Source organism: Limanda limanda, chromosome 9 (assembly GCF_963576545.1).
Source record: "Limanda limanda chromosome 9, fLimLim1.1, whole genome shotgun sequence".
NCBI lineage: Eukaryota > Metazoa > Chordata > Actinopteri > Pleuronectiformes > Pleuronectidae > Limanda > Limanda limanda.
The window spans coordinates 25801199-25827042 of NC_083644.1; the positions used below are offsets into that span (position 1 = coordinate 25801199).

At 40.5% G+C, this 25844-nt stretch overlaps 1 protein-coding gene across 4 annotated transcripts in view; it reads right to left on the reverse strand.

The window, feature by feature from the left end:
• Nucleotides 1-18392, reverse strand: part of evi5b (ecotropic viral integration site 5b) — a 31372-nt gene extending 12980 nt beyond the window's left edge. The window contains exons 1-16 of one of the 4 annotated variants that reach the window (XM_061078561.1): nucleotides 18215-18392; nucleotides 10026-10215; nucleotides 6712-6936; nucleotides 6439-6513; nucleotides 6191-6316; nucleotides 5959-6102; nucleotides 5110-5199; nucleotides 4730-4827; nucleotides 4014-4074; nucleotides 3870-3923; nucleotides 2778-2810; nucleotides 2204-2350; nucleotides 1283-1414; nucleotides 1047-1187; nucleotides 800-958; nucleotides 301-447 (exon numbers count right to left, since the gene is read on the reverse strand). In XM_061078561.1, coding sequence (XP_060934544.1) covers nucleotides 301-447; nucleotides 800-958; nucleotides 1047-1187; nucleotides 1283-1414; nucleotides 2204-2350; nucleotides 2778-2810; nucleotides 3870-3923; nucleotides 4014-4074; nucleotides 4730-4827; nucleotides 5110-5199; nucleotides 5959-6102; nucleotides 6191-6316; nucleotides 6439-6513; nucleotides 6712-6936; nucleotides 10026-10215; nucleotides 18215-18366 — 1974 coding nt within the window. In that variant the 5' untranslated portion in view covers nucleotides 18367-18392. Of the gene's footprint in view, nucleotides 1-300; nucleotides 448-799; nucleotides 959-1046; nucleotides 1188-1282; nucleotides 1415-2203; nucleotides 2351-2777; nucleotides 2811-3869; nucleotides 3924-4013; nucleotides 4075-4729; nucleotides 4828-5109; nucleotides 5200-5958; nucleotides 6103-6190; nucleotides 6317-6438; nucleotides 6514-6711; nucleotides 6937-10025; nucleotides 10216-14300; nucleotides 14428-18214 lie in introns of those variants that run through there. The other 3 variants (XM_061078558.1, XM_061078559.1, XM_061078560.1) reach the window with 3 other exon arrangements.
• Between the last annotated feature and the right edge of the window lie 7452 nt (nucleotides 18393-25844).

Below are 25844 nucleotides of genomic sequence, written 5' to 3' on the forward strand. Positions count from 1 at the left end.
TTTTTATAAATTAATAATTATATTAATCGAAAAAATAATCTTAAGATTAGTCGATAAAAAAAAATAATAGAGAGGTTCAGCCATAAAGGAGATACTATTAAAAATAGTCCCTTCCTTCTGCTGGACCTAGATACTGACTCTCAGGAGGCAACAGACCAATCCAAACAGATTTCATAATATCACTTCATCAGACTCTAAGGAGATGGCTTAAACAACTAATTTTTCCAACCAGCTGCAGTGGTTTGCACCAGTGTTCACAGTGTTATGTGTTGCAGATCAGCAGCAGACTCTAACATGTACCTTGCATTCAATTTCAGCTTGTCTCCGCTTGATCTCTTGCAGTTGCACATGCAGATCTTTATTTTGCACCGTCAGTGTTTGCACCCGCTCCTGGAGACTGCGACTCTCCTGCTCCCCCCGTCGCAGGTGGTTGCTGTGAATCTGATTCTGTGTAAGCAAAGAACCAGAAATTCGTTTTTTTAGTTTTAGTCTTAAACAATTCCACATTGTGCACATATATCTAAACACAAAAATGTGATTGGTGACACTGCACTGAGCTGGTACAAGTTTCTGAGTTGTTTGGCTGAGGACTGCTGCCATCTGGGGGAAACTGTGTGACAATACAGGAAGAAAATCCCCTCCTCTTGTTTAGTTTTACTGTTAGCTAATAATTCATTAGTAATTAGTAAATAATTCATCACTGTGATTACAAAGATACTAATGATAAGAAGGACAAAAACTATAATCCAATGCACAGAAGAGCTTGAAGAGGTGAATGTGGATACAAAGATGATCTGACCTGTGTCTCCAGTTCCAGGATCCTCTGCCGTGACTCTCGGAGCTCTGCCTGGGCCTCGGCCTCACGCAGCCTTACGCTCATCAGCTCGTCCTGTAGCTCACTCATAGTATTTTTCTTTGGGGCATCCTTCCAGCGACCAGCTGTGCGTGCCATGTGACGCTGAGAAAAAGTGTTACAGTCGTTCATTAAAATACCATCAAGATTTTTTCCTACTTTATGTTGCACTTGTGAAAGATTAGTCACTTACCTGCCAGTGCTCTTCCAGGTCTCTGACCTGCTGTCTCTGCTCTTTCAGGCCAGTTAGGGCTTCCGCTTCCCGCAACTTCACCCCGATCAGCTCCTCCTGTAGCCGTGCTACGTTGGTGTCATCTGGTAGGGACGTGTTCCTCTGGGGAAGACGTGGAAGAAAAGTATGTTTTAAATATACTGATAATTATAACTGTGGGCTGTCTGTGCTACAAAACTAAATCTAGGGCAACTCACCTGTTCCATATCAAGGATCTTGTCTTGCATCTCCTTGAGTGCACACTGGGACTCTGCCTCCATCAGTCGCGCTTGTACAAGCTCCGTCTCCAGCTGCAGGACGGACTCCTCCGAGTAGCGAGGGGCTCCCTTCTATAACCATCAGGAAAGGTAAGTGAGCAGAGACAAAGCAGGCCAACAAACATCCATGTCTCACCACATAGTTAGGTTTTAAAGCTAAACTAAATATTAAACCTCAACTAATGTAAACCACCTGTCAGCACAGTACTGTCAGCACATTACATATGTTAAATTCTTCTGGTAGAGATACAATGCCTGACATCATTCATTTAGTCTTTTACCTTCACGTTACATAATTCATGACTGCTCATTGTCAAGCATGATAGCAAATTATGTAGAACATGGTAACGCCTGCACATTACCATCTGGATTCCAAGCATCAATAATTAACACTGTGAGGTCAAGAGACACGTTATGTGAACAGGGTGTCAACTGTTAAATCCACCATCCTCTGAGACAACTGCTCACAAATTCAATCACTAACAACTGTACATGGTAGCTGACCTGTCTCGTACTCCATGTACCAATTTGAATTCATGCATGCCAAAACACATAATTACCCAGCGCTGGTGTGCAAAGTGAGAGAAGCTCTCACCTGCCACCGCTTGGATTTGAGTTGCTAGGCAACAGGTGCCACCAGGGCAGGGGAAACACATAACCATGACACGTCGAAGTGAAAGCACATAGCTATGAGTCCATCTCTCATTTCTAGCACACTGAATAATATAAAACGGTCAGCTTGTGGAGCTGCACACCACAATCACTGAGGACGTGTCAGCTCCTCACAGACTCGGCCAGATAAACATTGGCTCTAATCCCCACTGCAAACCTGCAACCTGGGGACTCTGCGGCCCTCCTTACCGCTTGTGGTTGCTGCTGGAGCTGCCTGATGGTGTTCTTGGCCTGCTCCAGCTGACCACTGGCCTCTTCGCTCTGCTGTTTGACCGTGGCCAGCTCCCGCTTGACCAGGTAGTTCTCCTCTGCCTCCTGAGCTCGAGTCACTTGTCCCTTGGGACATAACCATCCAGGAAGGGGGGGTGAGTTGAGCACGACAAGAAGTGAAAACGAGAGGGCGGAATGGGTGGGCAAATCAGAGCAGAAGACGAGGGATTGGGCGCTCTGAGGACATGCTTGTTTTAAATTTAGTCATGTGTAATTTACATTTTAATTTCATAAGCTTTCTTTAGGGTGAGCTGTGATTATCTTACTTGCCTGACATGCCACAATGTGGTATTCCATGCACTTATTCAAGATATTACAAAGGGTTATTATCTGGTTTAGATCTTGATTCAGACAATCATTAAGTTAATTCGATTTTGTATTTTAATTGTGTCTATCATTGTATTGATCATAAGCATGCACAGTTAAGATCAAGAGGAGGAAGAAGGAAGGTGCAACATAAGTAATAAAGGTAAAGAGAAAATAAGGAATATACCTGGATCAATCTATCTGCCAAGGAAGCACTTTCCTACAAAACAGAAATATCAACAAGAGACAGTAGGGGGAGAGAGAGAGAGATACAAGAGGACAGTTTAAAGCACACAAAGAACAATTGATTTGTTTTAGAGGAGAAAAATGCAATGTTCATTTTCCCTCTTGAAATTTGTGTTTACAGGCTGATGTTTACATTCAGGGGTGGAAAAGGAACATTGCATGCCGGTGTTGTGGAAGAGGTGCAAATGAGCTAGTGACAAAGTGAAGAATTAAGCGTTGCTGATAACACAGAGACAGGTTTCAGACAGGAAAAAGCACAGGACAGCTCGGTTTAAAGCTGAGAGTGAAGTAAAGTTGACAGTGTTAAGGAGCTACATGTTGTTAAACTGAACGGAACAGAAGCTATGGGCGTCGATGCCATTCATCCAAGCTTTCACTTGCTTCAGTTTGAATTAGAGGTATAAAGGTCCTGCGAGATAAGTGACAGTCACATCAGACAGCAGCAGCCTCGAGCTGGTTGTAAATAACAGACTAGTTCAGACCACAGCGTTCCTCCCTGCAGGCAAACTGTGAGTAGCAGACCCCCTCACTCTCCATGGCAGACCTCATGCATGGTGCCTTTAGTTGGCAGCAGTCGTGCCCATTCAGAGACTCAAAAAGGTGCAGGATGATACAAACGGTGCAACTTGCATGCATGCAGTGCTTCATATCGACTTGAACAACGTCAAGTTGCCACTGTCACATTCCAAACAGACTTTCTAACGGTATCTGCCTTAGTTAGTCGTGTCTGGTTAACTTTAGATTCCACTACATGAGGTTATTTGAGCCACACTGAAAGTCACCATGAAACTAAGACAACCTGAAGTGCAAAATCCAGCTTCCGTTTGTTAAAATTAACCATTCCAGTCAATAATGGTTGATCACGGACAACTTTCAACTTGAGCAGCCAATTAGTGAAAGACAAGACTGCGTCATTAGGAGGAGATGCATGATGTATGTGCGTACACAGCTGGATGGGTTAATGTAATGTTTATGAGCACGGAGCAGTGTTGGGTTTGGTTTGTTGGCGATTATTCACTTGACAAACACTCACTTTCTCCAGTGTGTCTATCCTCTGCTTCAGGAGCCTGTTCTCTGTCCGCAGCCTCTGTACAACAATTGGAATTGCAAAGTCAGAAAAAGAGCTTGGCTGACATTTCTGAATCATAGTTCAACATATTCAACTATCTGTCATCACCTTTATCTCCACCTGCTCCTCCATTTCTTTAGATTTGATTGTAGTGTATTCTTTCTCTAACCTGAAATAGAGATTAGTTGAAGTGCCATTTATCAAATCAAAGCTTAATAAAAAGGTGTCTTATTCAGGCTTAGGGGCTAGAGATTGCAGTCATATCATAAGTCACACCCACATATATATAAATATAGAGCAAATATATACACATTTCAATTAAGTATTTCAATTTATTACATATTTCCAATGATGAGTAACTTGGAGAAGCTTGCTAAAATCTTCATTTGGTGAAGAACAACGTTTCCAGTAATGTTAACTTGTGTTTAAATGAAGCTTCCACTTCCTTGGTGACAGATTGCACATATTCTCATATTGTATCATATTGTATTTCTACATCTTTTAACCATCTTTTAATACAGCTTTAACTTGTGATTATGTTCTTGAACTATAAGTTATTGTCTTTATCTTTCTCCTTATCCTCACAATACCGGCTCTTTCAACTGCTTTCTCTTTCCCTAGAAATTGCATTGCTTCTTACTATGTCGTAGCAAATATAATTTGTAAAGGTTATGTCATCTTACTTCCTTATTTTAACTTAAGAGATGGAAACTGAGTGAAATGAGCCCCCACACTGTGGTATTCAATTCAATGATTATGAGCAAAAAATAAATACACAAAGCAAAAGCAGTGATATGTTATGACGACATGAGAGTTGAGCTTACTTTTTCATCTTCTTGGCATTGTACTTGACTTGATAAGCAGCCAGGATGACCTTATCTGGGCCGTTGTCAAGCTGGTTTGGGATAATTCTCTGAAAGTGCTGGTGCACAGTAAGAAAACAGAGGCTGGGTGAGTTGCACACACACACCCATAAAACAACAACATCCAATCATTTCAGCAAAGTGGTGTCTTAGTCAGATGTTTCTTTGACCTCAAAGCACTCTTTCAAATGTCAGCGTGTGCACAGGTACATGTTGGGAGGGGATGTGTATCAATTAACTGGGTGTGGTGGAGGCTCCTCCCTGGAGGCTGCTGTACACTTTGCACCAGAAACCTGAGCTGCTTATATGACTTGCCAAATGGAGATTACAGTGATATATACCTGTAACATTCCCTCCATGTCAAGCTGGATGAGTTCAGCCTGGTTCATCTGGAGGATGGCCAGTCCCACACGGAAAACTATCTCCAGACCCTGAGGAGAGAGAGAAACCACCAGTCACTAAGGAGTCCCTTTTAGAAAGCCCTTCTGTGTGGCTGACGTGCTGTGAAAATGGATTATAAAAACAGACTGAAAATGAAAAATGTAAATGAAAAGGGGTGTCAAGGCCATAATGAAACAACTCTCAGTAACTATTAAGTATGAACTGTTGTTTCTCTTTTGTCCAACAGGTGGCGCTACTGGATAACAAGACAGTCAACCTAAATGTAAGTACAAAATATATTGTTCGAAACAAGTGATGGCCCGAGAAAAGCTAAGGCTCCATTTTTTCTCCATTAGGTTTTTTATCGTATTCCATACCACATTAAATATTTTCTATCTTGGATTTACAGATTCCTTTACAAGGGTTAACAATATTTATATGATCTTATAGATTAAAAACATTCGACACCAACATGTTTATAAAAAACAAATCCAAACAATTTGACAACCCTGAACACAAACTACATAAATAACAATAATATCAGCTCACTTCACAGAGACATACATATCCAGTCCAATACACATCAAATAAGGCCCATATTACATAACTATTAACTAGTACCTTGTTACAAAATTGCTTCCATTAGTAGTGCCCACCTTTCTGTAAACACTTCCCTCTGTAATCTTACCATATATGCTATTCTTTCCATTGTATACATATTTCTTAGAATGATCATTCACTCAACATGGATGGGGGGTACTTTTTAAGCAACGTTATGTTACTGTAAGTTATGTTTCCTTTTAACTGACCTCACACATGAAGATATCAAAGATTCTTGTGGCAACACGCAGAGGGAAGGACGTGAGAAAGATGGTGAGGAACCAAGAAGACGCATACATGGAGGTGTGAAAGCTTTGAGCCTGGAAATGTATATGCAGCTCTGGGAGTTGCTCCTGCAGGGGAGAAAAACAAAATCATACACATTCACGTCATTACTCCTGCACATGACTACATGTCTGACTACGAGTCCGAGGTGCCTACCTGGATCATGCACTCGAACTGGTACATGCAAAGTCCCAGCTCCGCCATGGTGGGTTTGAAGAGCTCTCGTAATCTGTAGTCTTGCATCAACTTCACAAACACACAGAAAGCCTCTTCCTCTGGCATCTAGGAAAATAACAGCATGACATCAAACCTCAAAATCTTTCTTGTTGTTCAGTCAAAAGCATATTTGTTGGGAGCTGGTGGGTCAGAGTGTTTATGTGCATGTGGTGAAGATGGATTCTTACCTGCATGAGTAGCAGTCCCACAATGAATGCACTACCTTGACAATAGCCGACCTCCCGGTCCACCAGAGAATATGCCTAAATTGACAGGAAGGAGCTTTGGATGAGTCTCAGTGATGGTTACAGGAGCACACGGGTCTACAGTAGACTCAACCCACTTACAGATTGTACCCTGAAAGTGCTGTTCACACCAAATACCTCTTTGTGTAGTCTGTACACATCATTAACAGTTTATCTGCACACAGTCAGGCTCCTCAGACACAAATCAAGGCTTACCTTCATGACATTGAAGAGCACTTCCTGACCCGAGCTGTCCTTCTCCTTGAAGAAATCATGTTCTGGATAAGTGCGAGCGATGTCTCTGCGAATCAGCTTCTCACAGGGCGACGTCATTTTCAGGAGTTCAGAGTACTGATCTTTGATGGGCATACTTTGGGCGTTGCAGAGCAGCTGCCACACTATTGCCCGAAAGTGGTGAGGAATCCCTTTTCTGACAAGATCCTTTTGGAAAAAGAAAAGACACTTTTGATATGAATTTAGCATTATTTATTAATTAACCAATCACTTAAATTTGATCCAGTTAGTTTTAGTTTCACATTGCAAGTTAGGGAGCAGATAAAATACTTTTGTATGACATATACATCCTGTCATCATCACCTACTCGGGCTCTGTCGACCTTTAATTGCCACTTATTGGTTTGAAGACAGACGTGTGTCTGATATCAGCATGTGGTCAATTCAGCTTCTGGATTTAAAAACGTTGGCATACAGTGGATAAAAAAGCATTTCTTCATTTTAATGGAGAAACTAATTGGACTGGTTCACTTTCCTAATTTAATTGCAACTCGTGGTTTTACTACTAGCAAAATAAAAGTCCTTGTTCAAACATCATATTAATATTATATCATCAGAGGCAAAGACCACAAGCAATCCTGCTTGTGCTTCTTCTTCTTCTTCTTCTTCTTCTTCTTCTTCTTCTTCTTCTTCTTCTTCTTCTTCTTCTTCTTCTTCTTCTTCTTCTTCTTCTTCTTCTTCTTCTTCTTCTTCTTCTTCTTCTTCTTCTTCTTCTTCTTCTTCTTCTTCTTCTTCTTCTTCTTCTTCTTCTTCTTCTTCTTCTTCTTCTTCTTCTTCTTCTTCTTCTTCTTCTTCTTCTTCTTCTTCTTCTATTGTGTAATGCTAATGCAACTTCCTGTAATTGGTCCAAAAGTCTGTTTCACACTGCAAACTATCCAAACCATGGTAAAAGACCGAACAAGGAAGGTGTGGATAGGAGGATTTTGAATGGGCATTTGTGGACATGTAGACAACAGAAACGGTGAATGGAAAATGTGGACGACAGAGTAAGGTGGAAGAAAACAGACCATCTTATAATGATATAATTTCAACCTCCAGACAATATTTTGTTGGTGAGGCACTTACATTCAGTGATTTGTTTCCATGTATTACTGCCAATACAATTTGATTAGGCAATTTCCGTTGCCGACAGGGAACACTGGTCTTTCCTGCTTCAATGGTAGTTAGCACGGCTGTGTGTGCGTGTGTGTGTGTGTGTGTATGTGAGCATCTGGCCAGTCCAGGGTGCCTCTGGAGCAGAGGTCCACCCACACAGGCTTTCAGCAAGGAATCCCTCTTCCCACTCAGAGATCAGACAAGACAAACCAAGCTTTGTACTGGAACAAACCCCTGTCTCATATATCGACTATTTGTGAACAAAAGCAGCGTTCTGAGCCACAACTTTAATCAGCCTTGTTTTTTTTTATTCCGACCAACACTTGACAGGCTGTAACACAGGTAGATATAAAGATATTAATGTATCTGATAAGTGCAACATTTAACCAGATTACCACTAAACTAAGCTTATTTTTCATGAACAGTAGTAGGCTTTGATGAAATATCAACTACTGACATTATTGAACACATCAGGGATTTTGCTGACAAGCAAAGAAAACTTGAGATTCCTTCCTTCATGCTAAAGAAAAACGGTCACTCTGTAAACCAAAGGGAAGAAAACCCAGAATGTGTGGAGGCCTCGGCAGTTATGATTCATATTGCAGGCTGGTTGCACCCATCTGGTCATTACTACTTCTGTTAATTTTCATGACAACACCCATGCATTGTCATACTTCCCCATTTACACACGCAGTGACATGAAATACTAATACCCTGCCACTGCGGAAGAAATCGGTCCTCCCATCGTATTTGCATATTAACTTTATCAACAGGCTCATGCAATGGCAACTACATGAACATTTTTATCGTGAGAATTATTCAATAACTTCACTCTAATACTGTGTATATAAATCAGATCTCACATTAAGGGTCTCCAGTTGGTTATACTGCCATACTTAGTTTGGAGAAAATGTGATTTTTATAGATGAAAATCTTTCAATAACTGCACTCTATTTCTGTGTATCTGGGCCTTAGATGTTTAATTTAATTTTGATGGGAATACACAGTATTACAATTAAGTTATTGCACAGCCGGCTGCACATAGAGATACATGTTATGTCTCCAGTTTGGAGGATGACTTATATTGATGAAAACTGGCTTGCAGTTGAAAAGCGGAGGTGTTTGTGTTTAACAACGTTTCACTTGTGAATTATTGATCTAGGAAGTTCGAATCTGTAAATATGTTTCAAACTTTACTGAACTAGAAGACAAAAATCCTACAAATGAAATATCAAAATCCTTTTCGGCCCATGACCCATTTTTTCCTTTCCTATTTTCGATCTGAGCAAAAAATCCAAACTATGAAAACAAACTGTATTTGTTTTTTGGTATCAGATTCATAAATGAATAACGAAATAATGACTTGTTTTTTAATTATCCGATTTTGGTTTTCTAATTGAATATGAAAAGAACGAATGATACATGCGGATTAAGGACATCTACACTTCAAACTTTTACACCAAGCAGTTGAGCATCTTGAATGTTCCCTGCTGAGTCACTAGTGTGACTTATGGCTCTTATCACATGATCCAACACAGTGTTGAAAGGGGTTTTTTGTTTTTCTGGTCACTGTGTTTACTCAAAATTCCAATGTGCATGTGCACTTTAAATCAGACTACCACTGAGAGTGACTGGCCATAGGGTTATCATAAGACTTCAGGAAGTATCTGTAGAAACAAGGAACCTAAAATTAGCTTCAAATGTCAGGAACTCAAATAACAAGTTCAAGGACAACAACAAATGTTCACCAAGTAAACATTCAAACAGATAATGCAATTGTAACATTCATGCCAGAGCTTAATACAAATGCCCGCGAGGTACATGTGTATCACAGGAAAGATGGTGTAGCCTTGATTTTAATGTTTAAAGCCCTTTCATTCCAGAAACAGTATCATGGGGGCTCCTGTGTCTCTTAGTGACCTTGAATAACGGTTTCTTGTCAAATAGGCACTTGTGAACAAATATGAGGGTCTAAATTGAGATCATGAAACGATAGCTCCAGTGCTTTAACCGTCCTCTTGAGCAGTCGGGTCAAATGTGTCACAGTAAGCTCCTAACGCAGCCGTGTCACTGTAAGCTCTTAAGCAGGTCTGGACCAGGCTCAGCTGCCTCTCCACAGGTAGTCATTTGCACTGGCCTCACCTTGAGCTGCTTCTCCTTCTTCTTGCGCACATCCTCCCACTCGTTGACAATTCGTCCCCACAGAATCCACGAGTCCTCCTCCAGGTGGGAGAGGTTAGAGGAGGCGGAGGAGCTGGACACCAGGGAGGACCCACTGTTCCGCCTGGAGCCGTTCATTGAGCGCAGCGACTTGCTGTCCGTCTCCAACAACCTGTGGTGAGGGAAAGAGGTTGAATGTTAACGTTTCAAAAAGTGTTCAGATACAACAACATTTCTATTAGCTATTAGCGGTCCATTAACGAGAAGCAATTGCTATAAATCATTTAGCTAAACCTAATTGATAACACTCTCAGCACTGACAGATAAAACAATTTTAGATCCATTAATGACCCTTCAACAGAGTATAAGGGCCACCTTAAGGGGGGAGGGGGTTGGGGGGAGGAACAGAGATTTTGTGAATCAAGTCCCAATATTAGAAGTAAAAAGTAGCAAATTCAAGGAGATATTAACAGACATATTTTCAAATTTAAAAGAATAAAGTTGTTATATTATAAGAAAAAAGTTGTACACGAGTATAATGTAGTAAATTTACAAGAATAAAGTCAGAATAATATAAGTATCAGGAGATTGAAATGTTTGCACGAAACTGTGTCTATTCTTTTCTTGTCAACTGTATATCACTCGTTCTCATTGTAAAAGGTATATTGTTGTTTCTCAAGAAACAATATTTTGGATCCAGCAGGAAAGAAGGCAAGTTCTCCTTGCTGCTTATTTCCAAAGAAATTTTTTTTTTTTGTGACATAGCCTGTCAAATGAGAATATCCCCACAATGCAATTCTTTAAGCTTGTTCAGGGATCTTTCAACTTTCATTGATTTTGGCATCTCTGTCGACAAAAACGACTTTGTTGAGGAACAGTGGAAACAAACAATGAAAACTCAGAGTTTCCTCTATGATCCACAGCTGCTAAATGATCAGAAGGCCCTGACGTTTATATTCGACTCAAAATTAGGTAATTTACCTCGTGTTTTAACCCTAAATGTCCACTGACATCTTCTGACAAGGTGCATTCAGGGGCCGTCGGAAATGCTGAGGTCCGTTAGCTTAACCTTCCTGGGGACTTTTATGAATTAAACATTTGTACTGTGATTTAGAGGGGATTTAAAAAATATTGCGATATAGCCAACAAATGCAGATTGAGAGAACGATTCCTGGGCAGTGTAGCATTTGATAGTAAAGACAATCTTCTAACAATATTATAACTAACATAACCATTGATTATTAAATAGATTTATAGAGGTACAATAAATCCATACTTGTCCCTCATCTTGTGGACAATTGGAAAATCTCACTTGACACAATACCAAGTCACTGAATGTATAGGAGTTTATAGTTGGTTGGATGATCAAACCACACCTTAAGACACAGCTGATGGCTCCTGCATAGCGATGGGGTAATGTATCGTAATTCTCATTTTGATCTCATCCATCTTGTTTGTAAGAGACGTGGAGTTGGTGAGGAACAGACTCGGGACCACTGGTCTGTATGAGTTAGCCTTTCCCATTTAGCCTTCAGCTTAGCCCATAGCACAGCTTGCTTCCCCCCTTCTGGTTCCTCTCCCTCAGCCTTAACATAGGCTTTGCCACCTGACTGTCATAAACCGTTTCACTGACTTCCCGACCACAGACATTGACAATAGTTTATAGAAAAAGGCTTTTTCTCCCTGATTGTCTCATTAGTTGTTTTAGGTCATAAAGAGGCGGCAGTATTAAAATAGGACTGTTTCATAATCAGTTAAAAACTCCTTGTAGCGGCTTAATTGAGTCTAATTATACTTTTTTTGCTGATATTTGTCAATACCTCCGCTCTCTCCTTTGCAGGACACCACCTTGTCACACACACACACAGAGTGACACACTCAGATTCATACAGAGCATGTGGGGGCCAGACTGATATACATTAACATGTTCCCATTTTGAAGCAGAGGCTAGTGTACACAAAATTTAGCGAATAATAATTGGTAAAGCCATGTTGTTACCATCACAAATTACAATAATTAAGGAATTCCTTGTTTAAAAAAATAAGTACTGATTTACGATATGTTCCCCTCATAATCTCCATATCTAAACCTCAGTGTGGAAGTTAAGTTAAACTGCCACATCCTGAATCATTGCAACAGACCAACCTCATCCAGAATTAAGATTCAAAGCTGTCTAAATTTCTTAAGCCGGGCTAAAAATAGCAGTTTACAGCTTTATGACTGTAAACAAACCTACTGTATAACATTAACTGGCTGTCAGAGCCTGAGAATTAACTCAGTTAGCGATTAATGTATGGTCAAAACACCATCACTGCTGGAACTGTACAACAGGCCTATTCAAATGGCAGCCCGAGGGCCACATGCAGCCCAGAAGCAACCTCCAACTGGCCCACCCCGTGGTCGCGCAAGAAATGCAGAGAAAAACAGAGAGCGGAAATTCCAAAATTCCTACTATAGTAAAGACTGTGAGGTGTAGCCTGCATTGCATTTTCCGATGCACCGCAAATGCATCTCATCCCCAGCACAAATCATGGATATGATGACTAATTTCAAAGAGGTGATGAGTTTTGAAGTGCTCCCTTCGATCGACGAAGGGAAATTCATAGTCACACTTATTGACATGTAATCATCTGTTACCATGGCACAGGAGCTTTGCACTAACGGGCCTGCAAAGTTTGGGACTGATGTCAACGTAAACCAGTTCACTAACGTTGGGTCAACATACACATGAATTCAATAAAAAGCAGCTTTGGTTGCTACATGAATGACTCTCCACCAATGTCTTCGGATTGCAATGACATCTTAGGAATCAAAAGTCACTGCTCTTGTTCAGAACAAAAAATGGCACTTATCCCACTAAGAAGGGGTGTGCGACATACATCGTCTACGATAATATCGTAATTGTTGTTTAAACGATGTGCAAGCTCACATTATCGCGATAATGAAGATCCATGCGCCACGCATTCACGCTCTGTATATCAATATATTTGGCTGATTAGATGGAGGCCTCCTGCTCTAGATGATAAATGAAAGACATTCAGATCATTGACATATTTTTCTGTTTTTCTAATACATTCAGTTGTGTTGGTTAAAAATGTGTCCTCAGAGTAAAATCTGGAGAATTTCCTACAGTGGGAGGTGCTCTGCACAGACGTATGCACAACAGTGCAGCAGACAGAGGCAGGAAGTAACATATTGACTGCTCTTATCACTTTATTAACAGCACCTCCAAGGGAGAAGCTAGAAGTTAGAAGACACCAACAAGATGTGAAGAGAGTTTGTGGTGTTAAGAGCTGATGATGGGATCTCTGTGTTTACGGCTGCTCCACCTATCACCCGAATAATGCGGAGGATTTGTTTGGGCTGTGAAATTTTGTGAAAAGTTGTGATTTTGCCCTCAGGTCATGTCTGAAAACGGCTCTAGCGACCATCTGCAGGCTTATTATAAACAAGGAACTTGATGTAAGGCCCAGAAATCCACCTTCCGCATCTGAAGTGGATGAATAGCGTGAGCGATGTTCTTTTCAGCAGTTCAGTCTCACATTCTTGCCAGTTTGTCACAGGGATTGCTGACAGAATGACCTGAACAGGGATCAGTGTACAGACAAACCAAGCAGCAACTCCCAGCCGGTGCTGTAAGGAGGAGCTCATGAAAGATACACACAAAGGCTCAGACACCTGATCTCGGAAAAGGGCCGGGGCCTCTCCACTGGAGCCCGTGACATCACTGAGCATGCTCCAAGAATGACTAGGGTTACAGCCAAATTTGGGTCGTGTGGGAGGGAGTAAATGGAAGGCCAGAGAGAGTAGCCAGCAGAAAGCTTCTGCACTTATATTCAACTCTGACATGGGAAAAAAACATGAATAAAAAGGAACATAAACTTCGAGGTATATTTTAGCAGCAATTGTTTGTTTTTTCAAGTATTTTATTTGCCCTTGATATAAGGTCACACTCACTACAGTACCAGCCTGTTCTACAAATGAACCTGAGCATACATGCTGCTCAGCTAATAATTTACCAATAGTCAAACACAAGTCTGAAGCTTGAGGATAAAACAAAATACCAAAAAACTGAAGAAATTAGAATAGGTGAAGGAATATTGGCAGCGATTTAAAATAAATCTTGATAAAATCTTGCACTACAACAAAGAAGCCAAACAATTAGAAGCACATTCCTCTTCCAAGAGTGTGGCTGTTAAAACATCATGACTTCCATTTGCTGTTTACTACAGAAACATGAAATACAATGAAGCTTACCAAGATAGACTCATGATTTACGCCGCATGTCTCTGGTTTCAAGGAATTCTTGAGAAGTCGCTCGTCGGATTTTCAGATTGAAGCAGTCAGTGTGGGACTTCCTAACCTGTGTTATGATACTGAATGCTTTCCCCTTTATCTGATCTGTAGGGTACAAAGGCCTCACCAAACACACAAGCGCACTCAGTAAACAGTGTCCCAGAAGAAAGCCAAAGTCCCTCCTACTGTTGAATTGAAAACATATAAGGTCAAAATTAGAATATTTGTGTTGGGTGGCGATGAGCATGTTGCAGGCTACAAAAATGGCTTTGCGACATGCATCGAACTCCAGATGATCCTGACATTCTCCGGGGGGGCTGTATGTTAGAACGCTTATGTCAGAGGCTCTGTACTTTCTGCAGAATTTCCCCAGCCAGCCATGTAGTAAAATAATTGTTATAATGTCCAAATGAGCCCACAGACTCCTCAGAAAGAGTGGTGCCAGATACGTAGAAACTGGAAAAAATCTAAAAAGAGCTTTTAGTGATTAAGGTCAATATAGGTGTTGTTCTGTAAACAAAAACACATGATCTCTGTAGTGGAATTAGTTTTGTCCTGCCTCCTGCCTGCTACACCACCTCACACCTGATTGTACAGAGCTTTAAGTGTTGTTTTGAACAGGCCTGAGTGTGGAAAAGGCAAACTGTGGAGAAGGTCCAGACCAAATTGTATAGACATTCTCCAGAGTTCATGTCCAGGGCCCAGCTGTGGCTCTCTGGTTGAGGTGGAGGCAGCGGTCAAAGGGCAACTATGAGCCCCATCTGTTGCGCATATGGAAATCTGCTTAGACCTCAGTAAGTTGAAGGTTTTCTAAGTTCATTTCCATCCCCTCACTTCTGATGGGGAAAAAAAACCATACCAGGTGTCAGTTGGCATACCGCACTGGCTGTTGTGGGCGTACCAGTTAATCACCAACCTCTGTATTTAACAAAGCTTTGCTGTCTTCTCTGCTGGCTTTGACTGACAAATCCTAACCTCTGAATTGCATGCTGATGCTGGAAACACTGAGCACTAGCCATGGGTGAGAGTCACAACAGAGGAAGAATTCGCAAAGTTGGCAAGAGAGCGGAGCTGTGTCATCCTCTTACAGTACTTCAATCTGAAGTGAGGTGAAGGGACAGCCCAGTCCAACTACAACAGACCCAAGTTAACATAGTATCTGATTAATTTTGATGAGGAGCCTGCTCCAAAAATTTAAATGTAGTACTCTTGGTGGGTGGGCCTTTATTTAAAAGAAAGTGCCCATTACTGTTAGGCCGTGGGATGAGTCAGCCCAAAACAGGGCTAGGGCCTTATGCAAACAATCAAACCCTCATTTACATTTTTTAAAACATCAACCAGAATTGACATGAAATTAACTTGGGAACAAGGGGAAGAAACCAGTGACAAAAAGTGGTCAACTCCTCAAAGAACAAAACAAAAAATTATTTGTCAAACAGCTGAACACTGAAAAAACAGAAACCTCTAGAACCCAACAAATGTATTTAATTAGATTTTTACTGCAAATTCTCTCCAACTGACCTTATAGTGTTTCCTATTCTGTTTGTGCGTGTGTGTAGTCAGTAGTGCAGCTGTGCAGAGCAAACAAGGCAATGACAAAATAAATATTCATTAGATAAACCACACGTCAAACGCTAATTAGAGAATATGAATATAACGTAACACATGGATTTATGTCAAAATTGGGGATTGTGTTAGTATATTTACAGTTCTTTGTAGTATTATTGATATAATTATTAATAATCTTATCAACAGATAACCCATGAAAAGGTTTTAAAAAGCTTTAACTGTTGAGGGAAGTTTAGCTTGTTTAGAGTGTGTAGGAAGCTAATGACCTGCATGCATCATCTGTCTGCTGCTTACAAAGGCTGCAAATCATGAGGGTGCAGTTTATCATAAACTGTTTCACATTTATAAGCATGAGGGTGAGTATCCATCCCACCTTATGAACAGTCTGACCTTCTTCCCCCCGGAAGACTAAGGACCAATTTGAAAAGGTTCAAACATCCATGTCGGGCTCCATCAGCTACAGTTGCAAGCAAAATTATTCAACCCCCATTGCATATTAGGTTTGTTTGCAAATTGTACAATTTTTCAGCTGTTTGCAATAAACAAAATAGAAAAGAACAGTTGAAATAGTTCAATAAAACAAAATTTACCATGTTTTTCATCCAAATTCAACACTAAATGCTTCTTTTAATGACTACTGCAGTCTCAAAATTATTCAACCCCTTCATGACAAGCATCTTCAGTATTTAGTAGAGCACTCTTTTCAACCCCCTATCTCAAGCACACGTGGTGCAACTAATTAAGGGCTTCATTAGTTCAGGTGTGCTTGAGATAAAACACATAAACACCTGGACTAGCTAGGGGTTTGTTGAGAGTGACGTTTGACTGCATGTCAGAGATATGGCTAAGTCAAAAGAATGGTCCAAAAAGTTCAGAGAAGAAATCATTGCCTTGCACAAACAAGGAAAAGGATACAAAAAGATATCAAAAGTACTGAATGTCTCTAGAAATTCAGTTGGAAGCATAGTTCGAAAGTTCAAAGTTGAAGGAACAGTGGCTACACTACCTGGACGTGGCAGAAAAAAGAAGCTATCAGCGGCTGCCATCAGATTCCTGAGGAGGCAAGTGGTCAAAAACCCTCGAGGGACTGCAAAACACCTGCAGCAAGACTTAGTTGCAGCAGGCACTGAGGTTTCATTTTCCACAGAAAGGCGCACACTAAACACTGAAGGGTTCCATGCCCGGACTCCAAGTCGTACACCACTACTGACCCAAAAGCACAAGAAAAGTTGGCTCCAATATGCTGGAAACCATATAAATAAGCCACCAAAGTTTTGGAATTCTGTTCTGTGGAGCGATGAAACAAAACTGGAAATTTTCGGGCCTATGGATAAGCGGTATGTCTGGAGGAAGAAGAATGAAGCGTATGCTGAAAAGAACACCCTGCCTACAGTGAAGCATGGCGGTGGCTCGGTGATGCTTTGGGGCTGTTTTGCTGCCTCTGGCACTGGAAACCTGCAGCGTGTGGAGGGCACGATGGATTCAGTCAAGTATCAGGAAATATTAGGAGAAAACGTCATGCCGTCTGCTGAAGCTTGGGCGTCATTGGACCTTCCAACAGGACAATGATCCAAAGCATACCTCAAAGTCCACCAAGTCTTGGTTTCAAAAGAAGAAATGGAAGATTCTAGAATGGCCGTCAGAGTCGCCTGACTTGAACCCCATCGAAAATCTCTGGTGGGAGTTGAAAAAGGCAGTTGCAAAACGCACACCCAAGAATATACTGAACTGGAGGCCATTGCCCATGAGGAATGGGCTAAGATTCCTCAGGAATGCTGTCAGAAGCTGGTGTCTGGCTATGCATCACATTTGCAGCAGGTCATAACAGCAAAAGGGTGCTCTACTAAGTACTGAAGATGCTTGTCATGAAGGGGTTGAATAATTTTGAAACTGCAGTATTCATTAAAAGTAGCATTCTGTGTTGAATTTGGATAAAACCCCTTGTAATATTAGTTTCATTGAACTACTTAAACACTTCTTGTATTATTTGTTTATTGCAAACAGCTGAGACATTGTATATTTTGCCAATAAACCTAATGTGCAATGGGGGTTGAATAATTTTGCTTGCAACTGTACGTCAGTTTTCAACAACTAGTTTATGACAACTCCATATATTTTAAATAAGGTTTTAACTGTTGTAATAATGATGTTGCAGATAGTCAGAATGGTGACGATGTGTGCACTGTTGATAACAGGCTGAGAGGAACTACACTACATAGACCGGCCCTCTGTCCTCTTCGACCCTTTGTTACCACCAACACTGTTAAGTTGATAGCCAGGAGCAGCTTAGGACACCGGCGGCTTACCTGTTTTGCTCCTCCAGCTTGGCGAGCAGTTCCTCCTCATCGGGACTGAGTAGTGCTGGCGACAACGGTGACAGGGCAGGCGAGGACAGAGACGTAGAGGAGGACGTAGCAGTGGTCGGCAGGGACGTGGGTGTGGCCACCTGGCTAGCCATCTGACTGACCGTGTGGGACACCGAGTTCTTCACCCATGAAAGAGTAGAACTCAGCTTACCAGCAACCTTGTCTGTCGCCACCTGGAGAGGATAGAGAATACCTACTAACTCAGTAACAACATCCCCGTAATGAAACTTTTCATTTTTTGGTAGTTGGCTTAAATAAATATTTTAGAAATTATGCAATATATATCACACCACACTGTCCCAGATCCTAATAATATTTATTGCTGATTTGGTCACATGAGAAACCTATGAAACCGAAATTTCATGTCTCCCAGATCCAAATTGAGTGAGACATGAGCTGACCAAGTTTGAACTTTTTGTGAGGGGTGTACATTTTACTGAATATATCTCCTTAATATAGCTCACACAAAAATGTTTACTTTTTTCTAGCTCCATGTTTATCTAAACAGTTAATCCTCCAGACATGGCTGGTCATAATGTCTTCAGCTCACCCGGCCACCAGTTTATAACATTTGCAACCACAAAGCAACATTTGATGCAACTTTGACTTCAATTGCTCATATCTCCCTTAATTGAGACTGTTTTTGGTTTCACAGGTATTCTCAAGAGACCAAATTTCCACAATGACTGCCTCTGTCCAGAGTGACTCCGTGACTGCTAGAATTTAGACAAAGTGGTGAAGTTGCATGTGGCAGCTGAATACCCCTCACTTCACCCTTTCCTTTCAAACATGAAAGAGGAACTGTGGTAACCTTCATTTTTCATAAAAACTCACAGGGTGTTTAGTTTGCCCAGTTTGGGCTACTACAACAAACATGGCGGCCTCCATAGAGAGGACCCCCTTGATGTAAATATAAAGTATTTCATTATAAAGGGCCCATTTTAGGGTAAATAAAACAACAATTTGCATAATCTAGATGAAATACACTCATGAAAACATCACTAGAATGTTTATAACATTCTATCAATAGATCCTGTAGATGCATTGTTTAAACAAAACAATATTTATCGAAGAATCAAATGCCTGTTAGAACTGTGAGAAAAAGCTTCACCATTTTATTATCTAGCAGCTACTGAACATCATTATATACCAACAACCTACATTATCATCATCATCTACACAGATCCAGCAGTTTGTATCAGCCCAATCGATACAGCTGCTTACTCTTCAAATTCAGCACTGGCAACCAAATTTTAATTTGGAGTAAGAACTGAATGACTGTTATTCTGACAATACACGTAAATTAAAGTTCAATTATTTTTGTATTAACCAGTGTTATTTGTCATAGCGATTGCAATTTTTAAATTCTATTGAGGAAGAGCTCCTTGTATACAACAGGCTACGACTCCAGAATGAGCCTCAATGCATTCTGTTACCAAGTTACAGTAACTTCCTACTGTAAACTGACACGCACAAGGTTCAAGGTTTTATATTTCACAGAGTACTGCTGAAAACCGCATGAAAACAGAGTAGCATACTTTGTGCTCTGTAGTTGCCAATGTACAATGATTAAATATGTGTTGCATAATATTGATTTGATTTTCTTTCTAAAAAAGTAGAAACTACCCACACTGCATATCTGTCATAAAATCCTCTATGTGACCCTACCTGCTATTCTAAAAAGTCCAAACTCATTGGCTGTGCGATGCCAACATAGTCCATACGAATCATGTATGTCAAACAAATCTAGAAGCCTCAAACATTAGCACGTTCCTGAATGTAAACCACTGTTCTGCAACTTCAAACCGGTTTCTAGTCACACTGCCCTGTGGTCATATGATGATCATACTGTCAGGAGGGTTCAAGGTGCTCCACAAAGGATCTGCCTTATTTTCCTTCTTCAAATCTCCTGCTGAAATCAGCGCTCTGTGCAACAGAAGGTTAAGTTTGGTACTCAGCAGAACGAAATTCACCTTACACCTGAGGGGCGAATAGTCTCGCATTTGGTTTCACACCATGCAGCAGGATGGCTACACAGGGCTGAAGACAAAAACGGAAAGAAGCAGAAAAGAACAGAAAGGAAGTGGAGGATAAGACAGTAGTAAATGTGGTGTCAGGAATGTGTGGTAGAACAGACTGAAAATATGCTCGCTAGGCTTTTTTTTACCCTGCTGTGTGCTCATAGACACGCTTAGTGACTGTGCAGTTACCAGACACATAAGTATCACTATGAAGTCATGTGACGTTAATGTGTGGTAGACAATTGCTGGGTAAAGTCTATAAATATCAAACATCGGAGACCGGTACTTGCAGTTTTATTATGTGTGTGTGTGTGTGTGATTATTAGGTTCAACCTCTCAACTTAACATCATAAAAGCAATATACTGTAGTATCTTACAATACACATTTTATGATTGTGGGGATTGCCTGTGAAATGGAGCGAAACAGGAAGTTGGTGCGCTTAACTTTTCGTGTTTTAATAACAACACCCTGTTCCTGTCAAGGTGGTGGGCCTTATTTACTGCCATTCATCCACAATATAAGCACGAAACTAACAGATTCACAAACTAAAGACCCAAGAGAGAGACTGCAATAGGATGGATGGATGATGCCACAATACAAGGCAAAGTTTAACTTTCAGAAAAAAAATATATTAAGAGCAACAAAAAGCCAAAGAAGTATATTGGTATATGTATATACAAATTTTAATAAACATAAATAAATGTATTAAATTACAACGATTCACTTCAAATCAGTGGATTTCTTGTTGAATAGAACAACAATTCAGAAGACGCAAAGGCAAGGAAAGTTGGGTTATGGGGAAAAGCAGTATGGATGTTAGCCATAGATAACTGAATATTCAAACAAATACAAAGTTGCATTTTCTCTACAAATTGTCAGACTCTACATGCTTTCTGAAAAATACAATTTGATTTTCACTGTATATATTTTTTCAAAATACCACCCACAAAGCCACAAAGTAAATCTGAACAGGTGACGTTCACCTACACTGTCTGTCATTAACACAAATAACAGGATCCACACCAGCACTTTTACTGGCTGTGTACACTTTGTAAACAACGGCTGTGGGCAACGTTAGCGCACATAGTCGGTGTTAGTCAGAATATTTTACACTCTGACAGCAGCAATGTAACAGTTCAATTAATAAATCCATTAAATTAGTTTACATCTCAAATAGGTGACAGCGCACACACTGTGACTAATTCATCTAAACAGCAGTGGAAATAAAGATGAAATATTCCTCACAACTGCATTACTCCAATTGATTACTAAAAATGTCCGCCAAGATTATGACATATAAATAGGAAAGTATGTACTAAGATTTGAACAATTACAAAAAATGGTTGAAAAAAGTTGCACTGCCCAACTAATTTTACAAGACTTTTCACCGTCCCAAACTCTTTTTGCACCAGTGAGTCAGGCTAGCTTTGTGTCTGTACTCTTTGCTTTTGAAAGCAAAGAGGAGAATTTAAGGGCATGAGGTTTCATCAAAAGCAGGCTCCCAGTGTGGGACACCATGCAGGACTAACTAGAGAGAGAGAGAGAAAAAGAAAAAATGGAGACTAAAAACCATGTGGACCCAAGTGAATTCAGGCCTGGTTCCTGCCCCATTTGTGATGTTAAACCTCATTATTATTAATCTTATTAGTCGATTATCTTATTTTGAAAGCTAAACATTAAATACTAATGTGCCTCTTTATATTTTTTAAGTCAACTAAAAAAAAGACATGGGAACCCTAACCCTAACCCAGTCGGACAGGGGACAGCCATTCTTCAAAAAATGCAAACGTCCGGTGGCCTCAGGGCAGACTGAAGCAAGACTTCCCTATATGTCCTACAGAGATTGTTTCTGCTTTTGTATGCTGAAGGACTCAGAGGGGGCCCCGAGAAGCAGTACGCATTGCTAATGAAATCCACAGCAAGAAGAAAGCCTCTGCGCAGAATTGAAAAAGAACAAAGACGCATTTCTTTTCCCATAATTCAAAATGCAAAACACCAAGAATGCTGTAAAACGTGGCAGGAAAAGAAGATCGTCACAAACTCTTGAGCTGTGACAGATATAAAACTAGTTTCCATCTAAAAATACTTTTAAAGTTGTCATCCAAGGTGAAAATGAAGACAAACATATCTGACCTTTACTCATCTTTTATGTGCTGTTTCTAGTCAGTGAATCAGATCAAATTTGTCTGGCCCAGCAGGAGAGAGCATAGCCATCTTGAGGGAAACACACTGGCCATGAGCTGTGTGAGGGTATTAAAACACAGCCCTGACTCACAATAACACACTCGTAGTGAAGTAGAAGGAGCCTTTCACTCCATACACAGAGGGAAGCTCAGAGTTTTCCAGTGTACAATCAGCATTTTTAAAGGTTTGGTTGAAGGCTATTCTTCACTATGCAACAACATACGAACTACGATCCTGACCTTTGGCCCATAAAAGGTTGATTTGTAGTCATGTAGTAAATTAAATGGACTTGCATCAGCCTAGTTAATTAATTATAGAAACACTTGAATTTCAGTTGATTCTCTAGGAGTTCTGTCTGAGAAAGAAATGCAAAGTCAGACATATGGGTACTGGTATCACTATACTGTAATGCCTTTAGACGTTCAAGTCCCAAGTCAATGCTTGTGAACCTCTGTGACATAACTTCAACAAGTACAGACAAGTGTTTCCTCTGACATGGCCATCTCTAGTCCCACACACAGTGGGAAAGTGGTGTCACTGTTTTGGACCCCACTCTACAAGCTGTTCAGTTTTAAATACAGGACCATTTGTCCATGATCACCTGGAAACTGATTTTAAGTATTAATACTTAAGGCTGTCCGTCTAATAATATATTAATACTTTTGAGAGTTCTAGTAATTTAAGAAGAACGGTTTTGTTTTAGTGAGTCTACGTATAAAGGTTCTAATATAAGGACAACAGGTTGTGAGAATTAAGAGAGGTTGAGAGAGAAGCACATAACTGTTTAATTTGAAAGCTTATAAGTAGGATCTTTGTTTCTACATCTTTGGAAAAAAAACCTCAGGTTAGTGTATTTGTTTAGTATCGTTACGGATGCTGCTGGTGTGGTATTTAGTTTCTTGTTTTTACGTTTTCTAAATAACTGTATCTTGTACGCTTGTTTTGGGCTGGACCCATACATGTGCATTCATGAAACAATACTAAAGTCATTCAATTCATATTTGACTTTTTTTTCAGTGAGATTGTGAAAAATCGCATTGCTTGTAAAAGACTAATTAAATTAATGGAGTATTACTCAGATGTGGTTAGTGTTAGGTGCTTTTATTTCTGCCTATGCCTTTTTATAGTCTACATCTCATTTTCCCAGTTTACTGTCTCCAGATGAGGTGAAGTAAAGGACATGATCATTAACAACATACTTCCACAGCAACCTTAGCCCAATGGTCACATGCATTCGCCACTGGAGTCCTTGCTGTCTGTGAGGCACAACTTTAGAGGGTATACCTCCCACAGTATGTGTCCACAGTGCTGCTGATAAACACTGAAGGTCACTTCAGTTAAAGTTCAGAGATACGGCTGAGCACTTCAAACCATTTGCTACACACCAGCACTAATATTTTGGTTTGCAGGCGATGGACAGGAGGAGCACAAGTCCCTCTTCCTTTTATGGCTAGTGTTGCAAGCTGAAATGGAGATCCAGCATCAAATTCAAAAGTCTGCAGAGGATTTCTTCCAGAAAGACCTAAAGTCAACGAGCCCGACGAGGCCACACTTTGGTTTTATTAATGTGTTTAGAAGACATTAGCGAGCAGGAGACATGTCTACCCCTTTTAGTGTCTGGTGTTTTGTCCCAGGCAATAGCCGGTGTCCTCACTTAAAGTAGAGTACAACAGCAACAATTAAACACAACTGCCACCACGGACAAGCTACGAGCTAAGCTAACGTGGCCGTTAAACTTATGAAGGAGTGAAATAATGCCCACCTCCTGTAGACAGACGTGATGTCACACCGTGCATTCAGACCACAGTGATAAACAGGAGTTGTTTCGTGAGTTTAGTGTTCGTACCAGTAATTAGTCAGAGCCCGGGACGAAACAACAACCAAGAACATCCTTTACCTTGGAAGAGTTTGTTTCCAGCCGCGGAGAACGTCGCCGCTTCCCTTGCACCAAAGTACAGTCCCGCTGTTATCACGGGACTGTCGCTTTTCAAACACTTCAGACGAGCACTTTAGCCGTGTTAGCCCGGATAGCCTAGCTAGGAACCCAGTCTGAACGCTAGCCAGGTTTAAGTTAGCCTGTTCCCATTGAGCCCCGGTCCAGCCCTATGCAGCCGTAATACGTGTACACAGATGTCTGGAGACACAGCGGCCTCCCGACTGTTTACATCGCTCTGCGCATGCGCATCCCGGTCCAACCTGGAGCAGCACTGTCACCAAGTGGTCATGTTGCGCGACTACACCCACCACCACACCTGCCAGTCCCCCAGAGCGTATGTGCCTCAAAGGGTCAGTGTGTAGAATTAACAGGATAATCCACAAAAAACAAGAGTTTCAGGGGTAAACAGTGTTGCAGCCAAATCCAAGACATTTGAGGTAAATGGTGACTGATTCTCCAAACTAATCTATTACATTTTTTGGAAAAGTGTGTGTACTCCATTGATGAGCACCCGCAGACTGGGAGTAGCAAAACACTTCTGGATATAATATTATCCAGAAGACAATAGCTTTCTATGGTTAAAGCAGATTAATATGAAGCATGTTCAGTAAATTACTTCATATGCCAGGCTTGTAAACACAGTAAACTGGTTGGAATACATCACCCTGGTTTTAGCCTCTTTACCCTGGCCTCCAGTATATTTTCCTCTGGGGATTTTTAACTGTTCAAGAGGAAGGTACCATGCTTTTGATAAGCTTTTGAAATAAGAGCCCAGAGGCTCTAGCCGGCCCTAGGAAAAACAGCACACCGATGGCTTGGTGGCTTCCTTTAAGTCAAAGCTTAATACTTATTCTTATCATGTATTCACCAATTTGACCTAATTCAAGTTTTTACTACTATCATTATTATTTCCATGGGTGTCCTTCACACCTTCAGTGTTTTTATTCTTAAATTTGTATATGATATATGATGTATTTTATGTATTTTTTACTTGTGGGTTATTTTTCATTTGCGAAGCACTTTGTATCTTTGTTATGACAAGTACTATATCAATAAAGATATTATTATTATTAATTATAATAATGGTAATAAGCCTATTCATAATTATTTCAATTCAATAACAAATTTATAACAACCTGATTCCATTCATTTATTCTACTTCAAAATTTGACAATGGAAGACATCATACACTGCAGCCAAAATACACACTACATTCTTTCACTAAGAATATGATTAGATATCATTTTTACTTTGTGACAGTTTATCAGATACATCAACAGGTCAACAGACAAAATAACAAATTAGCGATTTTGGTTTTCAGACTCAGAATCAGAAAAAGCTGTATTGATCCCTTCAGGGAAATTGTTTTGTTATTCCACAGGCACTATGGAAACAGGCCCAGTCCATATGAGTGCTTAGATCAAATAG